This window comes from Perna viridis, chromosome 6 (assembly GCF_037379345.1).
Source record: "Perna viridis isolate PV_CMFRI_1.1 ecotype Kerala chromosome 6, ASM3737934v1, whole genome shotgun sequence".
NCBI classification, from domain to species: Eukaryota; Metazoa; Mollusca; class Bivalvia; order Mytilida; family Mytilidae; genus Perna; species Perna viridis.
This window is the reverse complement of record NC_142450.1, coordinates 33442972-33466866: the sequence shown is the minus strand read 5'-3', so window position 1 is coordinate 33466866 and position 23895 is coordinate 33442972. Positions and strand designations below refer to the sequence as shown.

The window sequence follows — 23895 nt, the reverse complement described above, 5'->3', positions numbered from 1 at the left end:
TTTACATGGTTTGATTTGCACCATACAATGAAAGCAACATATGATAAACAACCTTTGCAAAAATTACCGGTGTAACAAAAAAAAACCCTTCAAATTATTAGCAAACACAGGAACAAAATCTAAGAATTCCATTTTTTAAAATGTCTATATCATATTGCCATGCATTTGGTAAACACTTTTTGTTAGTGCACCGAAGTTGAATTAATATCTCACTGGATTTATCTAGAATATCTAACTTTTCAAGTGTTTATTACATATTTTAGACATTTTTAGATATATTTTTAACTTATGTTCTATTTTCATAATTTTGTAAGATATTTGATATTCTACCTCTAAAGATATTTTATAGGTAAACTGGTACAATTGGTAGTATTTTTAGTGCAATTAAAATTCGGAGAAAAATGATTTTGGCGCAATTAAACCACATTATTTATCTCATTGGCGCAACATGACGGTGCCCTAAAACCAGGGGCCATGTCAATGAAACTATCCTAAGATATGTCTTATGTCATGTCTTAGGATTACAAATAGGATGGTCTTAGGACACGTCTGAGACACGTCGTACCGTGTAAACCGAAGATATCTTAGGATGATCCTTACTACGACCATCCTAAGATGGTCTTAAGACGATGGCATGTTAATTATGATTTAATGTTGGATAATTATTAGAAACTGATTGTCGAATATATTGAAAATGTGTATATATCAAATCTATAATATATACAGAGCATGGGTAAATTCTACAAAAATAGCACTATTAATTCTAATGATTTTTTTGTTTTTAATGAATAATAGTACTATTTAAAGCTAATACCTAACTATGGTCCATTAGAGTCCATAGCTTTGATACACATATAAATTTCCAGCAGAGGTCCGCTCGATATCATAACCTTTATTATCAAAAGTAGTTGAACATGTATTGCACGAATCATGAGTAAGGAAACGGAAGGAACCCATTTTTGTTTTTCGGAAAGTATAATTCAAATTACATTGATTGGAATTAAGAATATTTCAACAGTCGAGAGTATCTAATGTTTTACTAATGATATTATAGGAGAATATTTGCCTTAAAGTACATGCCGTAAGCAGTGGATGTGAAATGGGTTATCTCTGTCTCTAAATACTCTATTTTGTCAACTGTTATTTCCTTGTGATGAGACACACATACATTTTATACAGCGTCCATGTTTTTGTTATTCTTTCAACTTTTGACATCTTAAGTTCATCTTAAGTTTTAGGACTATCCTAAAATCATCTTAGAACACATATCGAGGTATCCTAACTTTAGGACAAGTTAGGAGACTTTTGTTGACATAAATGTGGGGAAAAATATATATTCTATAACCATGCTAAGACACGTCCTATTCCTAAGAGAACTTCGTTGACATGGCCCCTGTGGCCTGTTTAACGAATGTGTCTTAACACTAAGACACGTCTTCGGATAGCTTTATGCTATATCTTAGTCATAAGTCTGTTTATCGAAAATGTCGTTTATCTCTTTATCTTGGTCCTAACCTAAGGACATCTCATTTGTATTCTTATGATCATCTTAAGATAAGACGTGGAATTATGATGTTAAAATATTAGTTTGAATGCAAATCCTTTCCCAAATTTTTGTTTTGGTGGCATTAGTGGTAGTGTTTGATAGCTCTTTGAACAAGACGGCTTCATTTTACTCGACCTCATATAATAGAATCAGTGGTCTGTTTAACTAAGTTATGAAATTTAAAGACATGTCATAAGACATATCTTAGGACATTGATTGGTTAGTCGTATGCTCATCTTATCACGAAACTTAAGTTGCACAACAAAATTGTCTATGCTTATGATGGTCATTATGTGTTATTACGTCATTATTTAAAATATATTTTTTGAACAAAATGATAAATTTTACATGTAGTTTAATTTTGTTCAATTAACATAACTAGAAAGTTGATATCTAACTTTAAAATTTTACCACATATAACGATAATGGATATGATGAATATGTCAAAGAGACAACAAGCCCACTGGGGTGAAAAATTGCAATCCTTGTGTCTTCAATGGACGATGTGGACACCATCACACCACAGGACAGGGTACAGCTGATCCAAAACAACATTATACACAGATATAGCGAATTAGTTGCCCCCATATTCTCCAGCAACATAAAAGTAAACTGAAAGTGAAAGCGAAACAAGACATAGAGAGGCCAGAATTTTTTTTATTCATATGGAAAGTACTACACATTCAAGTTGAATCTGCAGGGCATGCGCAAGATGTGAAGACGTGGAAACGAGCACTTCTGAAAAATGGTAAATCTATCACTGGAAAACTAAATAGAATCGAACCAGAACTATTTACATGACTGTATTATAGTAATGTGAGTGTGCAAACGTCAATTATTACAAAATTTGTGCCTTTATTCACTTATTAAGTAATAATTCAAGTTGACTAGACGAACGAACAAAGGGAAGTCATAATCTAGAACAAACATGGCGAAATCTGTTAATCTAGATGAGGTCCATTTATTGTGCAGTTCTCAGCCTAATCTTTCTACAGGGTCTAAAAGACCAAGCCCGGACAGCCCTGAAAATTTACCAGCCACGCAAAAACAAGAAAGATACGTAGGCGAAATTGTGGTTCAGTCGGCGACCTTACAACTATCCCGGCTATACCACCTTACAAACCACAGGGTAAACAAGCCAAACAACCAACAAACCACAAGCATCTAAAAAGGACATTGCATGTAAAGTACTCGAAGCCTTAACCATTCCTGATGTTATCAACCAAATTGTGCCTATCTTGTCTGAAAAACTAGGTGAGAAAATAGCAGAAATGATTGAGTCACAAGTCACAGCTTGTCTAGAAACTGTGATTCGACCACTGAAAGAGACAATTTCTCAACAAAATGAAACAATCGACTCTCATTCCCAGGAAATATGCAGTCAATTCCTCAAAATTCAATCCCTTGTGTCTACAGTCAACAAACAAGATGACATCATCGATGAACACAATGCTGAGCTTAATTTCCAGCATAAAGAGATATGTGAACTGGAAAGCAGGATAGAAAATCAGGAACAATACTCTCGTAGAACTAGCATACGATTCCATAATATTCCTGTGCCTGTGGATAATAGGGAAATAGTAGTGCACCCAGTTGACACTGATCAGCTTGTGCTCGATGTATGTAACAACAAACTAGGACTCGGCTTAACAATTAACGACATTGGGAGGACCCTTGTAATTGGAAAACCCTTCAATGGCAAGTCCCAGGTTATTGTTAGGTTCATTTCATATAGAATCCGACACCAGGTTTATTCCAACAAAAAACTACTGAAAAATGATCCAAATGGCACGTTTATCACAGAAAACCTCACCCAACACAGAACCAACTTGACCAAAAAGCTTGCTGAACTCAAATACAACAAACTTGTAAATGCCTACTGGGAAATCGACGGTAGAATATATGTAAAAGAAACAGAAAACAGTCGCAATCGTATTATCAACAACTTCCATGAAATTGCGGTGATTGAAAGAAGGATACGACTGCATCAAGACCTGGGGTTAGACCAATACTCTAATGGTTTCTCCAACAATAATGACCAAAACTTAGAACTTCAATGAAGGACAACATCCAATCAAAGTGACCTCGAAGTTTCATAATTCCAAAAATATAAATCCGAACCTTATGACTAAACTTGCATAATTCCAAGAAGTTTTTTTTGTATTTAATATTGCTTATTTTTATCATATATCCCAAATTATTATGCGATGTTCTTTGTGATAAACTTAACAGTATTTCAACAAACTTGCTAGTCCAAATACTATCAGATCCAAACGATTGTTAATAAACTCCCTTGAAATTGAAATTTACCGCTTTTGTTTACATTTCAAACACCCTCGACCTCCCTGAATATGCTAATTCACTTTGCTTATCTTTCTTTTTCTATGTGCCATGTAAATTTTATGAGCAGGTCTAAATGAATATTTTTTTCTCGGTGTTTCTCACCATCTCTTATCAGTTTCCACAAATAGCTTTTTATGTAATTTTTCGTAATTAAAAAAACCGTCGGAAAATCATCCTCCCAAGTCAGGATTTTGAGTCCACCCTCGCTCCCTGAAATCCCTGACATCACTCAATTTAAATAACTCACTAGATGGCGCTGGACGATACCCGCTAAATATGAATGAGTGATGTCAGGGGTTTGAGGTAGCGAGGGTGGACTCAAAACCCTGACTTGGGAGGATGTCGGAAAATAGACCACCCTGTTCACATTTCAAATACCTTTGACCTTTTTAATTATGCAAATTAATTTGTTCGGTTACATCTAGTCATTTAAAGTTATGGTTGAATAGCTTTAGAATATACCCTTGGTCACTAATCTCTCTTTTGCCACTTTGCCTTTTTGAACTTGAGAACCAGAACCATGATCTATACGTGTAGTATACCTGTCGATTTGGCATGTTATTGTATGAAAACATAAACGCCATTTATTCTTGAAATTACTATTTATTACAATGAGAATATTTTTTTTTCTTTTATGTATGTTCCGTTCATAATAAAAGTATGTATCATAAACAGAACTATGTTCCGAACTTTTCTTTTTTTTGTTGGGGGATGCTAAAACTCCTAACAAATTAGAAATCATTTCATCTTTTCAATTTAGATAGTGATCAAATTTTGTTGCCAATAGTTAGACAAAAAAAAAAGAACAAGAACATTAGCCACTATCAATAGTCGTACCTCATATGAATATAATCAAAGAGATCTTATGAATACCTGTATGTGTATATATCAGTATTTACTTTATTATTATTACTGTAAACTCATGTTGATTACATAATTTATGTTCTAATGTAGCAACTCGGCAAAGATTCGACTGTGTTTATTTACATTATACATTTGCCATTTTCAAGGAGTCCATACTTTAAGAGATGCATGTGTACAATACAAGTGCGACAATTTGTTTGTTTTATTACCATATCATTTTCCTTATTCTGAATGTTTATTTTGAAATGTGTACTACCTTTTCTTGCTACCCTTTTTTACTACCCTTTCTTTGTGTGTAATGTGAGTGTACTGATTCTGACAGACAGAAATGTTGCTGCTCGGTATTGCTTACATGTACCAATTATCTCAACCAATGGGTAATAGTGTTGAAGCGTACAGGGCAGCAATAGGACTGTTTGATATCAGCAGGGGGAGTCTTAAGTAAAGTTTTTTGATACTAATTAACTTTTCTCCGTCGTTCGTTACAATATTACTTACCAATGTTAGGTGTTCAATTATCGTGGTCTCACTTTCGGTCTTACAATCTGCTGTACCAAATATTAATGTATTATTTCTACTATACGTACTCTACTTTATACTTTTCAAAGGTAATGTCGAGCAAAATCCAGGTCCTCCGAATCATGACAATATCCATATTGCCGAAAATTCGTTATCTATTGGCAACATAAATATCCGTAGTTGTTCGATATAAATTAGAATTTTTGGAAAATTTTGCGGATGAATTTAATATTCTGATAGTCACCGAGTCAAAATGTGACGACAGCACAAACGAACTAGAACATTTTCAAAAAATGTGGTCCGTAAAGATCGGAATAGAGTTGGAGGTGGAATATTAATCTACTCCAAAAACGAAGTAAATATATATCCAGATTAAATCACTTAGAAAATCAAGTAGATGAAATTATATGGGTAGAAGTTAAATCACGTGGTGTACATTGTCTTTTGTGTGCCACTTACCGACCGGAGTGGACAGATCAGAGCTATTGGTCACGATTAAAGCATGCTATTGAATTGGCGTACGAATGTAATCAAAATATTATCATTGCCGGTGACTTAAACTCTGACCTCCTCGTCATAAACAATAATAAGCTAATAGATACAATGAACATTTTCAATCTAAGTAATGCAATAGATAAACCTACTAGGGTAACTGACCATAGCCAGACGTTATTAGACCCCATCATAATATCCGATTCCTTAAATTCTTTATACTCGGACGTATTAGGTGTTCCAAGAAACATCAGGGACCACGATGCCGTAATAGCGCTAGTTGAAGGTTACAGACCACCAATTCAACCAATGAGCATTTGGAACATACGCAAAAATAGTCCTACGCAGAAATTACCTCTGTTCCTCATAGTGTTGTGAAAAAAGTTCTCATCTTATTTAAAAAATTTAAACAGTTTCTGAAAGGAAAAACATTTCTGTACATTTTATAGGTGCATTTTGCTTCTTGTGATGTGAAGCCTAATCTCCATAATGATTTCTAAATATACCCCTATCTTGTGAAAACACTGGGATTTCCCATGCTATTTATAGACCCTTCACTTCCGGTGACCAGTACTGCACTGCAAGTCTGCTAACCCCACATGCCACTCTGAGGATTGTGAGCTGACATATGTAGAAGCATGCTGATATATAGTCTTCTGCAGGTTAAAGTTAAGGTAAAGTCCAGAGAAGCCATTGAATATTGTGAAATTAGCATAGAAGCCTATGGGAAGTGGAATTAGTGGTTTCTAGCCTTAAATGTCCTAAACCGACTTTTCGATCCTTTAAACGGAAAATCTGACTATATGATCATGCAGGTGTCAATAAGTTTTCCGAGATGATGCGCGATACATACTGGTTTGAGTCGTTTAACGGAAAATCTGTTGACGAAACCTGCGAAATATTTACTGAAAGATTTCAGATAATTGCTGGTGACAGCATACCATCAAAACACGTTACCATATGCGGTCGTGGCAAACCATGGTTTAATAACCAAATTCGTAAAGTAATTCGTATAAGAGATAGACTACGGAAAAAAGTGCAAAAGTTTGGGCGAGATTCCGATAAAGCAGGGTATAAAAAACAAGGGAATGAAGTTAACAATCTTAAACAATCACTGAAAGGAAAATTCGGAAATAATTTAGATAACATTATATTACAACACACATCAAATCCTAAGGCATATTGGTAAATAATGAAAATATTAAATAAAATCAAACAAAGGTTCCAATGAATTGTCACCCTTACAAACATTATCAATGACTGCAGTGTGGAAGCAAACGCTTATAGAGACGAAGATTAGTGTAACCTATTAAACAAGTATTTCTCATCGATATAAAAAATTGATGATGATAACATAAATCTTCCTGATTTCCCAATTAAAACTCATGCTAGACTTGATATACCAATAGCAACTTTACAGGACATTGTCGACGCCATTGAAACTCTCAAGCTAAATAAGGCATCAGGACCAGACCTGAATAGTCATAGGATGTTAAAAATATGCCCCGAAATTATTGCTAAGCCACTAGAATTAATATTCAATAAATCCTTACAGAACGGTATATTTCCCTCGCAGTGGAAACTTTCAAACGTGATTCCAATTTTCAAGAAAGGTGATACTTCATTACCCTCTAATTACAGACCAATTTCTCTTACAAGCTGTGTTGGGAAAGTTATGGAAAGGGTTGTTTATAAGTACATTTACAATCACCTTCATTCAAACAATTTAATATATAAGTTTCAATCGGGATTTCTACCAGAACGATCCACAGTTCACCAGTTAATTGAAATGTACAACAATATACTCAATTCATTGGAAAAGAAAGAAATATCATGTTTTGTATTTTGCGATTTCTTAAAGGCCTTTGATAAAGTATGGCATCGGGGGTTATTGCATAAAATGAAATAATATGGCATACAAGGTAAACTTTTGGATTGGTTTCATAGCTATCTTAAAGATAGGAAACAACAGGTAGTCATAAAGACTTCTTCGTCAGATCTTTGCAATACGTCGGCAGGAGTGGCGCAAGGCTCAGTAATAAGACCCCTTTTATTCATAATTTATATAAATGACATAGCTGATAGTCTATTTTCTCTTCGTAGGATTTTTGCTGATGATACATCTTTCGGCTACTTAAGCAACAACATAACAGAAATGAAAAATGTTATTGATCGCGATCTTTTATCGTTGGACAAATGTTCAAAAACGTGGTCAATGAATGGATTTTAACCCAAATAAAACAGAAATTATGATGTTTTCAAAAATCGATCTTCCAACTATAAATTTCAGTCTGAACGGAAAAGACATTCCGCTTAATAAAGCTCATAAACATTTGGGAATTACTTTTAGTGACGACGCAAAATGGAACGAACACGTAGAAAATCTAGCTACCTCGATTAGAAAGCATCTTAGTATTTTTCGAAAATTAAAATTAAAACTTTCTCGGAATCACTTAGAAAAAAACTATTCACAGTGTATATCCGACCTTTATTTGAATATGCCTCAGAAGTCTGGGATAATTGTGGGATAGTAAACACTCAAAAGCTAGAAACTTTACAACTCGAAGCTGCTAGAATAATAACTGGCTTACTGATATTCACCAAATCGGAGCAAGGATATCGAGAAATTGGATGGGAAAAACTAGAAGATCAAAGAAAACTTAAAAAATTAAATTTATTTCATAAAATATATAATAAAATGGTTCCGGATTATTTACAAGATCTAATGCCACCGAAGATTCAATCTACTACAGTATATCCGCTTCGGAATGGTGAAGATATTATTGTTCCCTTTTGTAGGCTGTCGGTGACTCGTGAATCTTTTTTTCTATCAACAATAGTTGAATGGAATAAACTAGATAGAACATTAAGGGATATTCAGGCACCCAAACAATTCAAATCGTGGTTACTGAACACCAGTGATAAATTAACTGTTCCCAAACACTTTTGCTACGGCCCAAGAAATTTAAATATACTGATCACTCAACTTCGTAATTCTTCATCCTTTTTAAACTTTGATTTGTATAGAGTCGATATTTTACAAAGTCCATCGTGTCATTGTGGTCATACGTACATTACTTTTTTGTATGCCCTCTTTATAGCAATGCAAGAACTAATGAGCGACCTACAGTGGGTTCTTGAATTTTGCAATACAGACCTACATCTACTTGTTGGTCTTGCAGAAAATCTATCAGAAAAACAATATCAGGTTGTGTTGGACTGTGTATATTCCTTCGTTAAATACACGAAAAGATTCCTTATTGCTTGAGCTGAATTAGTACACATCACATCACATCACATCTCACCACATCATCTAATGTTATATTTTTACTGTCTCGTCTTAACTTTGTAAAACATAAATAACACTATTGAATTTGTATGCCTATACTTTATTGTAAATATTACTATTACAGGAGAAGACTTCATAAGTATGTTATTTTACTTGTGTCTGATCCATTTTGTTTATTACAGATAAAATATGTTTAAGTTAAATTACATATTCAAGTGAATCTATATAGTATTTCAGTAAGGATCCAATTCCCAAAGGACTTGCATTGTTTTTTCGCACGTTTTTAGTCCTAAAATACCGGAACGTACATGTATGCATTCACATGTATTATTCAATACATGTTGTGATGGTTATTGAAAAATGTATAAATTTTACCAAGACAGAACTAGTCTCAGGTTCTATTATATGGGCTCAAGAAAAATGAAGCCGTCTTGTTCAGGAACTATCGAACACTACCATAACTTATGCCACCATAACATTTGTATTTGTATTAACATTCAATTTCATAGAGAAAATCCTAACTCCATGTTTTATCCTGAGATGATCATAGGACTTCTAATAACATGTCATAGAGTTAGGACCAAAATAAAGACATGTCTTAACTCACGACACTTCAATAAACAGACTTATTGGGACTAAGATATATCCTAGAGTATAAGACATGTCTAGTATAAGTCTTACAACACCTTCGTTAAACAGGCCCCTGAAATTTAGTTCTGTTTTGGTGAAAATTCGGCTCCTTTTTTCTAATAATCGCAAAATGTGCTGAATAATAAATCAGAATGCATACATGTACGTTCCGGTATTTAAGAGAAATCAAAGACTGAAGTCTTCAGAGTCACTAATCGTCAAATATTCTCTGCCACTGATTTGGTCTTACTTTCAATATCCGAAATGACACGAATGCGATATGCTCTAAAATCGGACCGGGACATATAATTGAATTACATGTCTATGAATATGGTGACTTCCGCCAGAATCTTGGTTCCCTTGTCATGACATGATTATTCTTTCCTAACCGTGATGACCCGAATGTTTTCAATTAAAACAAATGTTTACCGGGAACCAGATCAGGGATTTTATATTACTAACATATAGGGACGGACCCCAAGAAAGTGGCGGGGTGGGGTACTTACCTTTTTTTCTCATATGTAGGCTAGGTCAAGAGACTCCAAAAAATATCTTACGAATCCTTAAAAAATACCCGAAAAATGCATATTACCCCCATAAAATTACCTTATTTTCTTCCACTCCCCTACAAAGTACTGACAAAAATTTTGGCCATAAAAAATACTCCAAGCCTGTGTACGGTAAACATTTCTGAGTACCCCCTCTGGACATGGACAACATTTGTATAACCTTGTGGAAGGGGGTGTGGTTTTTTTTGTTAAAAAAATTATCATGAAATGTGAGTAAAAAATAATTTGCTGAGGAAGGGTTGGAAAGTGAAACAGAAAGTTTTTTAATGTACGCTGCGGCTATGAAAATATAAAAAAAAATATTAGCTGCAGAGTGTGAACAATTTACAAATAATTGCGTGCTGCAGACGAGAACAGTAATCTAAATCAAAATTTATATAAAAAAAAAAAAAAAAAAAAAAAAAAAAAAAATTCCACCATCTCTGAAGTTAAATGGTCGGCCCCGTAGAGGGAGATTACTCCATGGTTGCTCTCTTTACTGGGCGTAAAACCTGTTCTCGTTGGTTGAAGCCAAAATTTAAATTGAAGGTGCACTAGGAAAGCGACACATACTTAATTTTCATTAAAGACCCAAAGATATGGGTTTACCATATCTTTGATTGTAAAAAAGAGGAACATTTAGCGATCTTTGTTGTAGTGTTTAATTCTAACCGATCATTTCATGTAAAGTTCCCGTTCTCAATCAAGAAACACACTTAGAACAAACGTGTATGACACTTTATCTCGAATGAAGCTAGAACTACGACGCTATGGCGGTAAACACGGCACAAATCTGCAGCATAATACGGAGTATTAATATATAATTATGCAAATCATATACAAATATAAACTACTGAAATTACGAGTACAATATTATCGACTTCAAAACTCGTTTTTTTTTCTCTACGTAAAAAGTGTGATCCCAGACTTGGGGATACCTTGCTTCCTCGCTGCTGAGCATTAAACAGTGGTATTTTCGAATTTATTACAAAAAACGAGTAGAAGCGGGACCTGGGATAACCGTTTACATCATTATATACAAGTGGGCTACATATTTGATAGAAGAAGCTAGCCCCTGTGGTACATGTACAACACATCGATCACATCTTCCGGCACGGTGGTCTGTTTTTAACCTTTTGTGGGGAATTTCATATAACCTCATAGTCCGAATCCACGGAATTCCATTATACAAAGTTGGGGGTAATCTGGTGAGTTTTGAAAAAAGTTATATGTAAAAATCTTTTTTACTGTTACTTTAAAAGTTGCAAGTTTCACGATATTTTTACAGTTTCTGTCTGTTATTTTTATATTTAATGGATATCAATGTTAAACCATGATGAGTTGTGGAATAAAATTACTAACATTTGCTTTTTTATCATGAAAGAAATGTTGTTTCAAAAATATTGCGATGCATCAAATGACTTGGAATGGTGCAATTTACAGTTGTTTTCAACTTTCTGCGCGTCGTGCTGTGTCAAAATTAAAACCGGAATGCCAATAAATAATAAGGCGATGATTATGTTAATGCTGACGTAATTTTTGTAGTTAATTCTGGTAATACAATTTGCACTTCCAATCGCTAATATTTTAGGTAAACACTGTAGGGGAATCATTTATCAATTGAATGAAAACTCAGGCCTTCATAACGTAAATGTTTGTCTCACAGTTCTTTCTTTTGTTTTTGAGATCTTGTGGTCTGTGACGTCATTCGCATCTGCCACAAGAAAGTACCGACGCCATTTTCTTCTTTTGAACAGTATTATCAAATAAAAAACAAAACTTTTAAAATACCAACATGGAATACAGTAATATTTGGTTATCGAAAAATTCTTAATTAATAAACACTCAATATTCTAAAGCAGCTGTTTGCACAGTCGGAAAAACAAACCACTTACGTGTAAACCGAAACCGGTATTTGCGCTTAGTCAACGGTTGAACTATCCTTCACCAATTCATTTGCCAAGGCTAAAGTTTTTCTGTTTGTAAATAACGTTCTTGGTTCTACTTGAAGTTTGCTTGGCTGATAGGTATATATATAGAAGAGATTTCTTAATATTTAAATAGCTTAAGTTGATAAAACACTTCTGCTGTATTAAGGAATACTCATTGACAATTGTCTTATCTAGAAAAGACTCACAAAAACGGAAAGAAGTTTGAAATACGTTTTCTGTTATCAATGGGATCATTTTGAGGTCTGCAGGAGAGGATCACGGAGATAAAAGTACATTTGAACTATTTCATAAGCGTTTTGATATGAGACACTCGTCTGTAGAAAGTTAAGCGTTTTATTTCAGAGAATCAAGCAAAGGCCAACAATAGTTAAAAAATGACTAAATAAATATTTGAGTGACGAAATTTATTGAATTTGGAATTATCCAGGTAATAAGATAAAAAGGGACTGTTGACTAGAAAATAATCTTTCAAATGACTATAATATGTACATTAAGGGGAATATAAGATAGAGAACGGATTTATTACTTGATCGTGTGGCAGGACTGTTCATAGATATTCAAAATTTATTTTAGATTAGCGTACATGTATAAACATCAGAAGATAAAAAAGGAAAAAACGAACCAAACCGGTCAGGATTATGTGTAAAAATTAAGGGAATACTGAGAGGACAATATAAATCAAACAATCGTCATTTATTAGAGGCCCTGGAATAAAAGCTGTGCAATATGCAAGAAAATGATGTAGATCGGTATTTAAGAGAAAGTTCGAAAAGTTACAGAGAAGCAAAGTACAAGAACTCGGCCAGAAGAAATTCCCTGCAGAAGAGAACTCTTGGAATCGAGACGGAAAAGAAAATAGCAGCAGCTGGTTTCAGTCGGGAGGAAAAACAACTCCGGGAACAATTACGACAGATGAAAATAGAGAAAATGAAATATTCGATCATTAACAATTTAAGAGGTAAGGTCTAGATTATTTGTTTCTATGTTATTTTTATTTTTTACCTTTCCTTGCTGTACATGTGTTTTTGTGCATCACTTTTTTCTGTCATCAAAGTCTTTCATATTTGTTCAACTAATTTAGAAATCATCGTAAAAACTATTATGACTTGACATCATTTATAAAGAAAACAACGCAATGTTGTATCTTTTGTATTCCTCCTTTTTTCAGACCACTTTTTTATATATTATCTTGGGCGAAAAGGCGAAAGGAAAGGCTTGTTTCCTGAACTGTAATTTCTTGTAATCAGTGGGTTTATTTTATATTGATGATTTTTCTTCAAATTTTCTTTGTTGAACTTACCGTAGTAAGATTATTCAAAAATACTCAAATCATTAAAATGTCATTTTCTCGTAAATTTTGTCAAAATGTGTTGACAATTTCCATTTAGGTCTGATCTTCACAGTACAAGTAAACAAAAAATGACCATAAAATATCTTAAGATCAATCGTGTAGAATATTTTCTCCAACAAGGCTTTCCTTTTAGATTAGGTTATTTGTTTAAATATCGGGTCAACACGAACATGCCAGAAACACATAATTCTTTAACTGTATTTGTGAAATTAACAACTATGTCTTTGTACCGATTGATTTCGCCTTTGTATCATTGTCAGACTGCGATACAATTAATTGATTTGCAGAAATTCGATCTGAAACTTTCTTTTTATTTACTGACTGCAATTTTGTAAAATTGTTACCTATACAATGCAACACAAAGCCAAAAGGGAAAAGGTTAATTGCTAGATAATTATCATGACACGTAAATTGACATTTTTTATACTAACTATACCAACTAGTATAATCAATGTCCATGATGTTAACTACTTATATATTTAATCTTTGAGGGGATAAAAAACATTTGGTGTGTTGTGAAATTACTAATGGGAGCCATTTGTTTATAATAAGTGAACGATAACAACCAGACTCTTTTCATATATTCTTAGAGTAACTTAAATGCTTTCGCAGATAAATGGACCACTCCTACGTGAAGTGCTTTTATAGATGTAGCATGTCCACATTATACATCTTTAGCCATCACTCATTTAGACTCGTCGAGTAGCTTGTTAAAAAATAAACACTTCTACTTGTTCAAGCCCCGTGCATTTCCGTGTGTCAAAAAATAGGCCTGCAGCAGCGCTTAGCTTGTCGTAAAAAACGACTAAATAGTGCTCAGAACCCTATCCGGGGGCTAAGGCGCTCTGCCCACAGAGTAACTGGTTTGTGTGCCCCAGGTGGTGGATTAGGGTACCCCTGGTGTGTTACATACAGCCATGTTACAGGCTATAATATGGAAAGCCTGACCGCACACCATAGTGGTACACCGTGTTGGGAAAGATGCCACGTTCCTCGCACGTTAAAGAATCCTGCTGTGGCATTCGGTAGGAGTAGGAACCTTTGCGCTCTGCCCTAGAAGGCTAAATTGCCCGACCCTACCCATCACTCCCTTTTCTAGTGGTAATTAAAGATTGTCGACCTTATTATCCTTGTGTCCCATCATTTTTTTTCATTTCAACATCATTTCATGTTCATTTTATCACCATTTCATGTTCATTGCCTGAATATAGCTGAAATATTGCTGCTCGGGCGTTAAACCCCAATAATCAATCAATCAATCTACATATTCAATGACTTTTCTGTCCAAATTTGTAGGATATAATAAAATGATGAAAATCAAAGCCGCTATTCAATAAAATAAGGACTCCTGCCTTTGTGGTAATATTTTCATTTCAACATGAAATGCGATTACTTTCTTAAAAGAATAAATGTATGTATATAACTAAATGCTCTCTCACTAAATGGCAGTGAATTGCGCCTCTTTTGTTTGTTTTTTCTTAGCAGTTTTTTGTAGAATAAATAGACATCGTTTAAAAATTAAATATCACTTCAATGTCCATTTGAGCCTCAATCAATGCTTATGTCTCAAGTTTTTTTCTGCAGATAAAGAACACAGTCATTCGGTCGTTCAGGAAGATCATCATGTTCACGAGATCAAAATTCCCACAGAACCATACCCGATCACTCTCCGACCCCTGGGAAGCCCTAAAAGTCCGAGGAAAAAGGAGAGCAGTATTGAAGAAGAAGGTAAGAGTCTAGGATAAGAGCGTTATCTTCAGTATAGCTTGATATTTATGCACTTCAAAGAGGGAAATTATTTGAAAAAGTGCTTATTTTATGGTAAAAAATGAAGTCTCTTACGAAGGAAAGTGCTCTAATTGTGCAATTATTATATCCATGATCTTGATGAAATTATGTAGGAAGTATTGAGCATCGTTCATCGATGTGCTTGAAGGAAGATAATTATTGTACACTTATCGAAAGGAGATAATCTAACTTAAGGGTTTCATATGTTTAGATATCGTAACCGCAACTCATCTTTAGCCGCTGAATAGATTTTGATAGAAATTTATAGAAAGGGTAGGCATCATATGTAGACGTGTGGTAACGAAGATGATCAGTTTCAGAAAACAACAGCATTATTCAATTTATAGGTTTAACAATAATTCATGTAAGTCCACTTGAAGCGGATGGTGTCCTCTTTGTGAGCTTGCTCCGTTTTATCTTGTGTAAATATGAGAAGAAAGTTTAACTATTGAAAAGACAAGGTATGACGAAGTTTCATTTTGTATAATGGATTAATTGATAAGGGTCTAATTAAAGGTTCAGTGATATGCATATAATACAAAAATCTCGTGTTGTGTATTGCCCCACTTTTTAAATTAGAAAGTAAAGCAGGGATGCGAGAGCTCCCTGAGCGAAACTGGTGAACGTTCCCTAAACAAATTGAATAAGAAAATATATAAAAAAAATAATCCAAGAAATGATTTAAATAGGTGTCCTTATTCCGCGTTCCCTAGTCTAAAAACTTAAATCATACCTTGCTTTAATTGGCCCTTACCAAGCGGGCCCCTTCAACGCATTTACGGTAACAAAAGTGATGATCTCATTGTGGACCCCCGTATTCAAGTATTTTATAGTAAATTATTGGTACACAAGTGTGCATTATTCGGTTCGGTCTTTAAACAGCACAATGACGCTAAATCAATAACAAATTAATTACTTTTAAAATTATGTTCAGCATTAATTATTTATTGTAGGTATGAAATATGCAAGAAGCAGAGATCGAAGAGTTTCTAAAGAGTTCGAGGATTTGCACGTCAATACCAGAACTGGACAATTACACGTTCCAAATTTGAACATGGCTAAAAGGCTGATGAATAATAAAGTGTCTGTGACCAGAAGCTTAACTTCACTTTCTCATAGCTCACCATCATCACCAAGAAGAAAAACTTTGAGTAGAAAACAAAGTCAGACGAGCGATGGTTCGTCCCCTTCTCAAAGTGTGTCTTCAATGGACAATCTGCATTGGATAGGCGAACCGGAAGCTACAAAATCAATCCGTCGGAATCGGAAAACAGTTGAAGAACAGGAATTGATAACGGAATTCCACAGACTGTCGAAACATTAACCTTAGATTTTTTCATACTACATACATGATACATGTACGAATTGCCCCATTTGGTCTTGTGTACCTATTCAGGGTGACAAAAAGTATTCCCTTTTGGAGACCAATTTCCGCTCATCAATGTCTTTATTTAATGGATGTTTCCTCGTACTTTTAGATATATAATTACTTAAGCTATGTAAGGAAAATAATAAACACGTATAACTCAGTTTTGATGTGTTAATAGGTAAATATCGTCGCCTCATATCAGTTTTGAATCAAACTACCAATGAATAGTATCTTCAAGGACTTGAGAAGAACCGAGGTATGGATGTATACAGTGACAAAATTAATTTGGCAATTATTATTTGACATGTTCAAATAAAAGTGACATATTCTTTCTTTTTATACATTTTATTTTCAATACTTATGAAAATAAGTGAATGAACAATAGTTTCATGAAGACCTCTCCCCTGGACCCTTTAATTAGTCAAAACACTTTCAATGTAATTTTAAAAGACTTAATTTTCTATTTGCTTTCCCCTGGTTAAACATACACAAAGATATTTGCAATAATCTCAAAGCTGTAGGTGCAATTAATCTTTGAAGGTTTCCGTTGATTTATTATTGAGAAGTCCAAAATAGAAAGTTTTTTTTATCAACCTGACAGGAATGTACACTTAATTTGATTGTTATTTGTCTGAGTTAATTTACTCGTCATATTCAATTGGAAGTTTTCTGCTGTGCAAACAAACTTATGTAATAGTTTTGAACCTACGCTTCAAACGAAATTTTTTTGGCTTTTTTTTTGCGAATTTGCATATAGCATTGTCTGCGTAGCCAGATTTAAACATACTAGTTTAGCATCAGCATGACTTCCATACAGCCATAACGCATGATAATCATTCATTGCTTGCGCCATTAAAAAATGATCATATGTATAATGAATCAAACGATGATCCATACAATATTAATATGTATCATTATTCATACCATGACTATATGTAATATGAGGAAGGTAAAACCTTTAAACGCTTCCGAAGAAACAACTAAGTCCATTCATAATTTGTGTCAGCTCTATTATTTTTAACATCCAAATTGGTAAATGCGTCATGATATACGTTTTTTTTATTGTCACTTGTTCTACTGTCATAGTCTGGATTATGAATGGATCGAAATGTCCAGCTTTGGTAAGGAACTGTGGGTTATCATGGTTCGAAATGTCTGTGGGTCGAATTGCCCGGTACTGATAAGCTGAATACGTCATTTTCGTAAACATTGTGGTGCCATGTTTTGACCATAAGTATGCAGGACCATATAATTAAGCCATTTCCGACCCCTGTGGTAGCGTATTACAATTCAAAGATGATCATATGTATCATGATCCATACGATGAGCCTGTGTGTTATGGTTCATACGATAATCAAATGTTTTATAATTCTTACGATAAGCATATGTACTATTATGACTCAAACATGGCCATATGTATCATGATTCGTACGATGGACATGTATATTATGATTCATACGATGATCATATGTATTTTTATTTTGATTCAAAAAATGATCATACGCCTTTTAATTAATACAACATTTATAAGTATGTATAATGATTCATACGATGAGTACATGTTCTATAATCCAAACGATGATCGTATGTATTATGATTCACAGCATAATCATATGTTTTATGATTCATACGACAATCATATGTATTATGATTCAAACGATGATCAAATGTATTATGATTGAAATGATAACGATATGTTAAATGATTCATGCGATAGTCATGTGTATCGCGATTCATACGATAGTCAGATGTATTATGAATCATACGACAATCATATGTTTTATGATTCATACGATGATCATATGTTTTATGTACCATGATAAGTTTGATATGTTTTTCATATGTACAAATCTACTTTCTAACATATATATGGATATGGCAAATCATACATATGTCAGTGAAACACGTATACATATTAACTGCCATGATTATATGTAAATCATGTGAGAATCAATTATAAACTGAAACATATGATTATTTCTTTTCACTCGCAATTCATGTCAATCGCGTCTTGTACTATTGTACTACATGGTTCTCATGTTTGGCACTTTAAGTTTCTAGTTCTATGCCGAATACGATACCCCTTTAAAGCTATACATGGATATTACTCCTTTGTCTAGCCTTTAAACAAATTTGGTATTTATTACAGAATATAGTCCCCGTAATATTTTCTACTCACATACAGGCCTGCATTTTACTATTAATATTGTTCAATATTTTTTAACAGTAAATCGTCCATGAATTATTTTTGAATATATTTAAATAACATAAACAGACCAGACAACGTACATATCTTGGTCTCTTTGCTTGAATGTTTGGCAGAGTGGTTTATTCTGGTTTACCCGTGCTTAAACTTGAATGCTTGTCAGAGTGGTTTATTCTGGTTTACCCGCTCTTGAACAGCCTATAGCATTTGCCGAATCTTTGACCCAGCAAAATACTTTTTGGGATAAAATCAACACTTCCATTTGTATGTAAGACAGAAAGGTAGGTCAACTTAATGGTGCACGCCAGTCAATTGATGAGAAATCTACAAGGCCGAAAAAATAATGTTATCTTTCCGATCACCATTCTAAAATGTCCGGTCGGTAGGTAGGGATTTATTTTTTATTGATTTTTAAAAAAAATGGAATAATTCACACTGATACCAATATGGCAAGCCAAAGTGGACAAAAATCAATATTTTGTAATATTAGAAAATGAATTTTTAATATTACAATATCATTTTTAAATATTAGAAATTCATTTTCTTACAAATTCCTGATTTAGTAATATTATAAAATATCACACATTTAGTAATATTACAAATTGAATTTGCAATATTAGAAAATGAATTTGTAATATTGGAAAATGAATTTGTAATATTAGAAAATCAGTCACATTTTTTAATATTACAAAATGAGTTTCTAATATTAAAAAATGGCAACTGAATACGGCAAATCCATTTTCTAATATTGGAAAAATCAATTTCTTATAATTCAATTGAATTTTTAATATTAAAAGTGTATTGTGATATTAGAAATCTAATTTGTAATAGTAGAAAATGAATTTGTAATATTAAAAAATCATATATTTTCTAATATTACAAATTCATTTTCTAATATTATAAATTCATTTTCTATATTAAAATTTCATTTTCTAATATTACAATTTCCTGATTTAGTTATATTATAAAATATCACACATTTTGTAATATTACCAATTCAATTCTCCCAAGTCAGGGTTTTGAGTCCACCCTCGCTCCCTCAAACCCCTGACATCACTCATTCATATTTAGCGGGTATCGTCCAGCCAATTCCGATTGGTTGCTTCTTCGGGTGAGTATGAAAATGAAAATTGATTTACCATAAAATGTTGGTGGGAAGGTAAACAATAATAATACGAGGTAATGGGCGATCCGATATAGTAACTGAAAGTTGTATGAGGTCACAAATAATGCAATATGAGGAGAAATGATAACTGTAGATTCTGTTTAGATTCTTTACTGAAAAAAAAATGACGTTATGTGTAGCCACTTTGTAACTTATATCGAGCCCCATGGAGGTCCGGGTGTAAAAAGAATAGGCCTGCAGCAGCGCTAAGCTTGTCGTAAAAGGCGACTAAATAGTGCTCAGAAACCTAGCCGGGGGCTAGGCGCTCTGCCCACAGAGCAACTTGGATGTGTGCCCCAGGTGGTGGAATGGGGTACCCCTGGCGTGTTACATGCTGGGGTTGTCAGGCTATAATACGGAAAACCTGACCGCAAACCATAGTGGTGCACCGTGTTGGGAAAGATGCCACGTTCCTCGCACTTTAAAGAACCCTGCTGTGGTATTCGATAGGAGTAGGAACCTTTGCGCTCCGCCACAGGAGGCTAAATTGCCCGACTTTGCCCATCCCCCCTTTTTCCAGTGGCAGTCAAAGTTTGTCGACCGTGTTGTCCTTGTGTCCCATCCTTTTTTTCATTTCATGTTCATTTTATCATCCATTTCATGTTCATTGTCTGAATATAGCTGAAATATTGCTGCTCGGACGTTAAACCCCAACAAACAAACAAAAAGTAACTTATATCGAAGAGTTTCTATTATGAGTGATTTGATTGGATTTTGGATCCGGGTTAAATTAAAGTAACTCACTAGATGGCGCTGGACGATACCCGCTAAATATGAATGAGTGATGTCAGGGGTTTGAGGGAGCGAGGGTGGACTCAAAACCCTGACTTGGGAGTATGTATTAGAAAATGATTTTGTAATATTAGAAAATCAGTTACATTTTTTGATATTACAAAATGATTTTCTAATATTAAAAAATCGTCATTGCATAAGACAAACCCATTTTCTAATATTAGAAAATCAATTTCTAATATCAAAAAAGGATTTTTTAATATTAAAAAAGTGTTTTGTGATATAAGAAATCTAATTTGTAATATTAAAAAATCATTTTTTAATATTAGAAAATGCTCATTTTTGTCCACTTTGGCCTGCCATACACCAAACTTAGAATACAAAGAACCAAATATGCAAAAACTAATAGACTAAGTCCACGGCCTATTTTTTTTGGGGGGATTCGGCGCTTGAGATGTTTTTCGTTTTGACGGTGGTGGTCAAATCAACAAGTATTTAATTCAAGTGCCGAATCCAAATGGTATTATCCACGACCAAGAGCACACTCACGGCATGTGTGTTTACAATCGAATCTAAATATAAACAAACAATATTTCTATTTGTTTTTCCATCTAGGATAGAAAAAAAAACAACATTTATGGCTTTATTTTCTACTTTTTTTCTGAGAGACAACCGGCAGACTTTTATGTAAATTTTTTTTTCACTATAACAAATAAAAAAATGTATAGGGGGTCTGAAGGAGGGTCGGTAGGGTGACCGGAAACATAACATATTTTTAAGCCTAATAGGATGGTCTATTTATTACTCCAGCAGTGCTAGAGGTTGTCTGGCAAGCTATTTTCTTTCAAAACACATGACATTGAGGAATCGGTTCAGTTGGGGTAGTCCAATTAGCTGCCCATTACTGTAACATGAAGTTTCAGGGACTTTACATTATACTTATCGACATTATATACGCATCAAAGTACAGTGTGCATGTAATTACATTCCCGAGGAGCTCCAGCGATTTTTTTTCTTTTGCTCTATATGTACATGTCAGACTGCATGTAGCGACAACTCTTAATATGATTTTTAATTGAACCATTTTTTGTTTATGACTTCATGCCAATAAAGTAGTTTGTACATGTACATAAAACATATAATTTTAATCACATTCATACTTTAACATTTGGGGTGTTAAAAGACATTAATACTACAAACATGAAAATAACCATGTTTTGTGACATTGTGAAAAAGAATTAAAGGATTTAATGAAAAAAGAGATTCAAAAGTCAATGACAGTGTTGTGAAGTTCTGAATGTACATACATGTTATGTTGGTTCTGAAACCAGATAATATTAGCAGTGCCTCTGGATATATTTTATATAGCTGCAAAACAAGTACTATAGTATAGGATACATTTTTCAGGCTATTTAGAAGTTGATAAAATGTATTATTGCTATCACTCGTCTGTTTAACGCGGTGCTATCCGTTGGATATATTCCTACAGTGTGGAAAAAGGATATGATAATCCCGATCCACAAAGGAGGTAATAAACCAACATATACATGTGAATCGTACAGACCAATTGCTTTGTTATCTGCTTTATACAAACTATTCGAACTCACAATTTCAAACAGAATTCTTGGATTGACTTATATGATGTGCCATTTCCAAATCAACAGCAGCAGGTGTTTTTAAAAAAAATAAACTCACTACATCATTCTTTTGCACGGAAGCGATCTGGTCGATGGTAGAATACAAAAGTATTGTTTTCTTAGCGTTTTTGGACATAAAACGCGCGTTTGACACAGTATGGCATGCGGGACTTATGACCAAATTACAGGAACTTGGTATACAAGGACACATGTTAAGGATTATCAACGTTAGCTATACGGATATGTATAGCGCCGTTTTTTTGAACTGTGAACTTTCTAAGTGGTTTCCAGTATCCCGTGGTGTCCGTCAAAGAGGAGTGTTGTCGACTTTTCTATATAAACTGTACATTGACCAGCTGTTCTATGATTTAGAATCATCTAAGTATGCGATCGCTGTTGATAAGATTGATTGTGGAAACCCAGCTTTTGCGGATGATCTTGCACTCCTACACTAAGTCCAGTTGCTCTTCAGTCCCTTCTTGATATATGTGTTGACTATTAAAAACGGTGGAAGTTTGAATTCAGTAGTATAAAAACTGATGTTGTAATTTTCAAAGAGGGGCGCATGCTTAATGACTTTCCGTTTCAGTGGAATCTGGGTGATGACAGAATTGATATTACTACAGTGAAGACACATTTAGGTGTAACACTGACGTCACAGCTGAAGCCTAATGAAGCTATTGGTGAAGCGTGTGAGAAAGGACGTAAAGCTTTTCACGGACCATTTGGAATATGTGCTTTACAAATGGACACTAACCCATTAACGAGCCACCATCTTTACAAATGGACACTAACCCATTAACGAGCCTCCATCTTTACAAAACCGTAGTGCTAACGTCAGTACTATATGGATATGAACAATGGACCTCTTTAACAGTCCGTGATGAGCAGAAGTTGCAAGGTATGCAACACTACTCTATGAAACGCATACAGCATCTCCGTCGAAGCACCAGATCGGATATGGTGGAAACACTACTGGGAGTCATTGAAATATCTCACGAAATTAATATAAAGAAACTGATGTTTTTCCAAAAACTTGTTTCTCTTCCTCCAGGAACTATAACCAAAAAGTTATCTTTCCTCAGTAATATTAAGGCAACTAATGGTTATATACCGGATATTCATGCTATTTTCGTGAAATATGAACTAGATGAATATTTTGTTAACTATGTTAGTCTCAAAGTTTTTCCCAATAAACATGAATGGAAGAGAATAGTGCGGAACAGTGTTTGGAACTATGCCACCGGCGAACGAACAATACGAGTGAAAAACAATCATGACTTTAAACGTTTTGTCGAGGTATGTGAGCCAGAACATACATGCTTCCGAGGCTGGAAGATGGCAAAAAGTATCTCAGAGCTACGTAACGCTTTCCTCTTAGCCAAAATTGTGACATGTATACCACAAACAGACTCAAAAATCTGTGAAAAATGCAACTCTGAATACAAGGACACAATAGAACAC

The 23895-nt window shown here is 34.2% G+C and overlaps 1 protein-coding gene across 2 annotated transcripts; it reads left to right on the top strand.

Annotated features, from left to right (window-relative positions):
- Window positions 1–12241: 12241 nt before the first annotated feature.
- On the top strand, window positions 12242–17020 carry LOC148614635 (uncharacterized). Of its 2 annotated transcripts, none has more exons than XM_088588865.1 (4): window positions 12242–12258; window positions 12757–13141; window positions 15119–15262; window positions 16276–17020. In XM_088588865.1, exons 2-4 carry the CDS (start codon window positions 12910–12912, stop codon window positions 16644–16646), a joined length of 747 nt encoding a protein of 248 aa, XP_088444991.1. In that variant the 5' UTR covers window positions 12242–12258; window positions 12757–12909; the 3' UTR covers window positions 16647–17020. The 2 variants fall into 2 exon arrangements, with proteins under 2 accessions (XP_088444991.1, XP_088444990.1); XM_088588864.1 differs by lacking the exon at window positions 12242–12258 and adding an exon at window positions 12280–12452.
- The last annotated feature ends 6875 nt before the right edge of the window (window positions 17021–23895 follow it).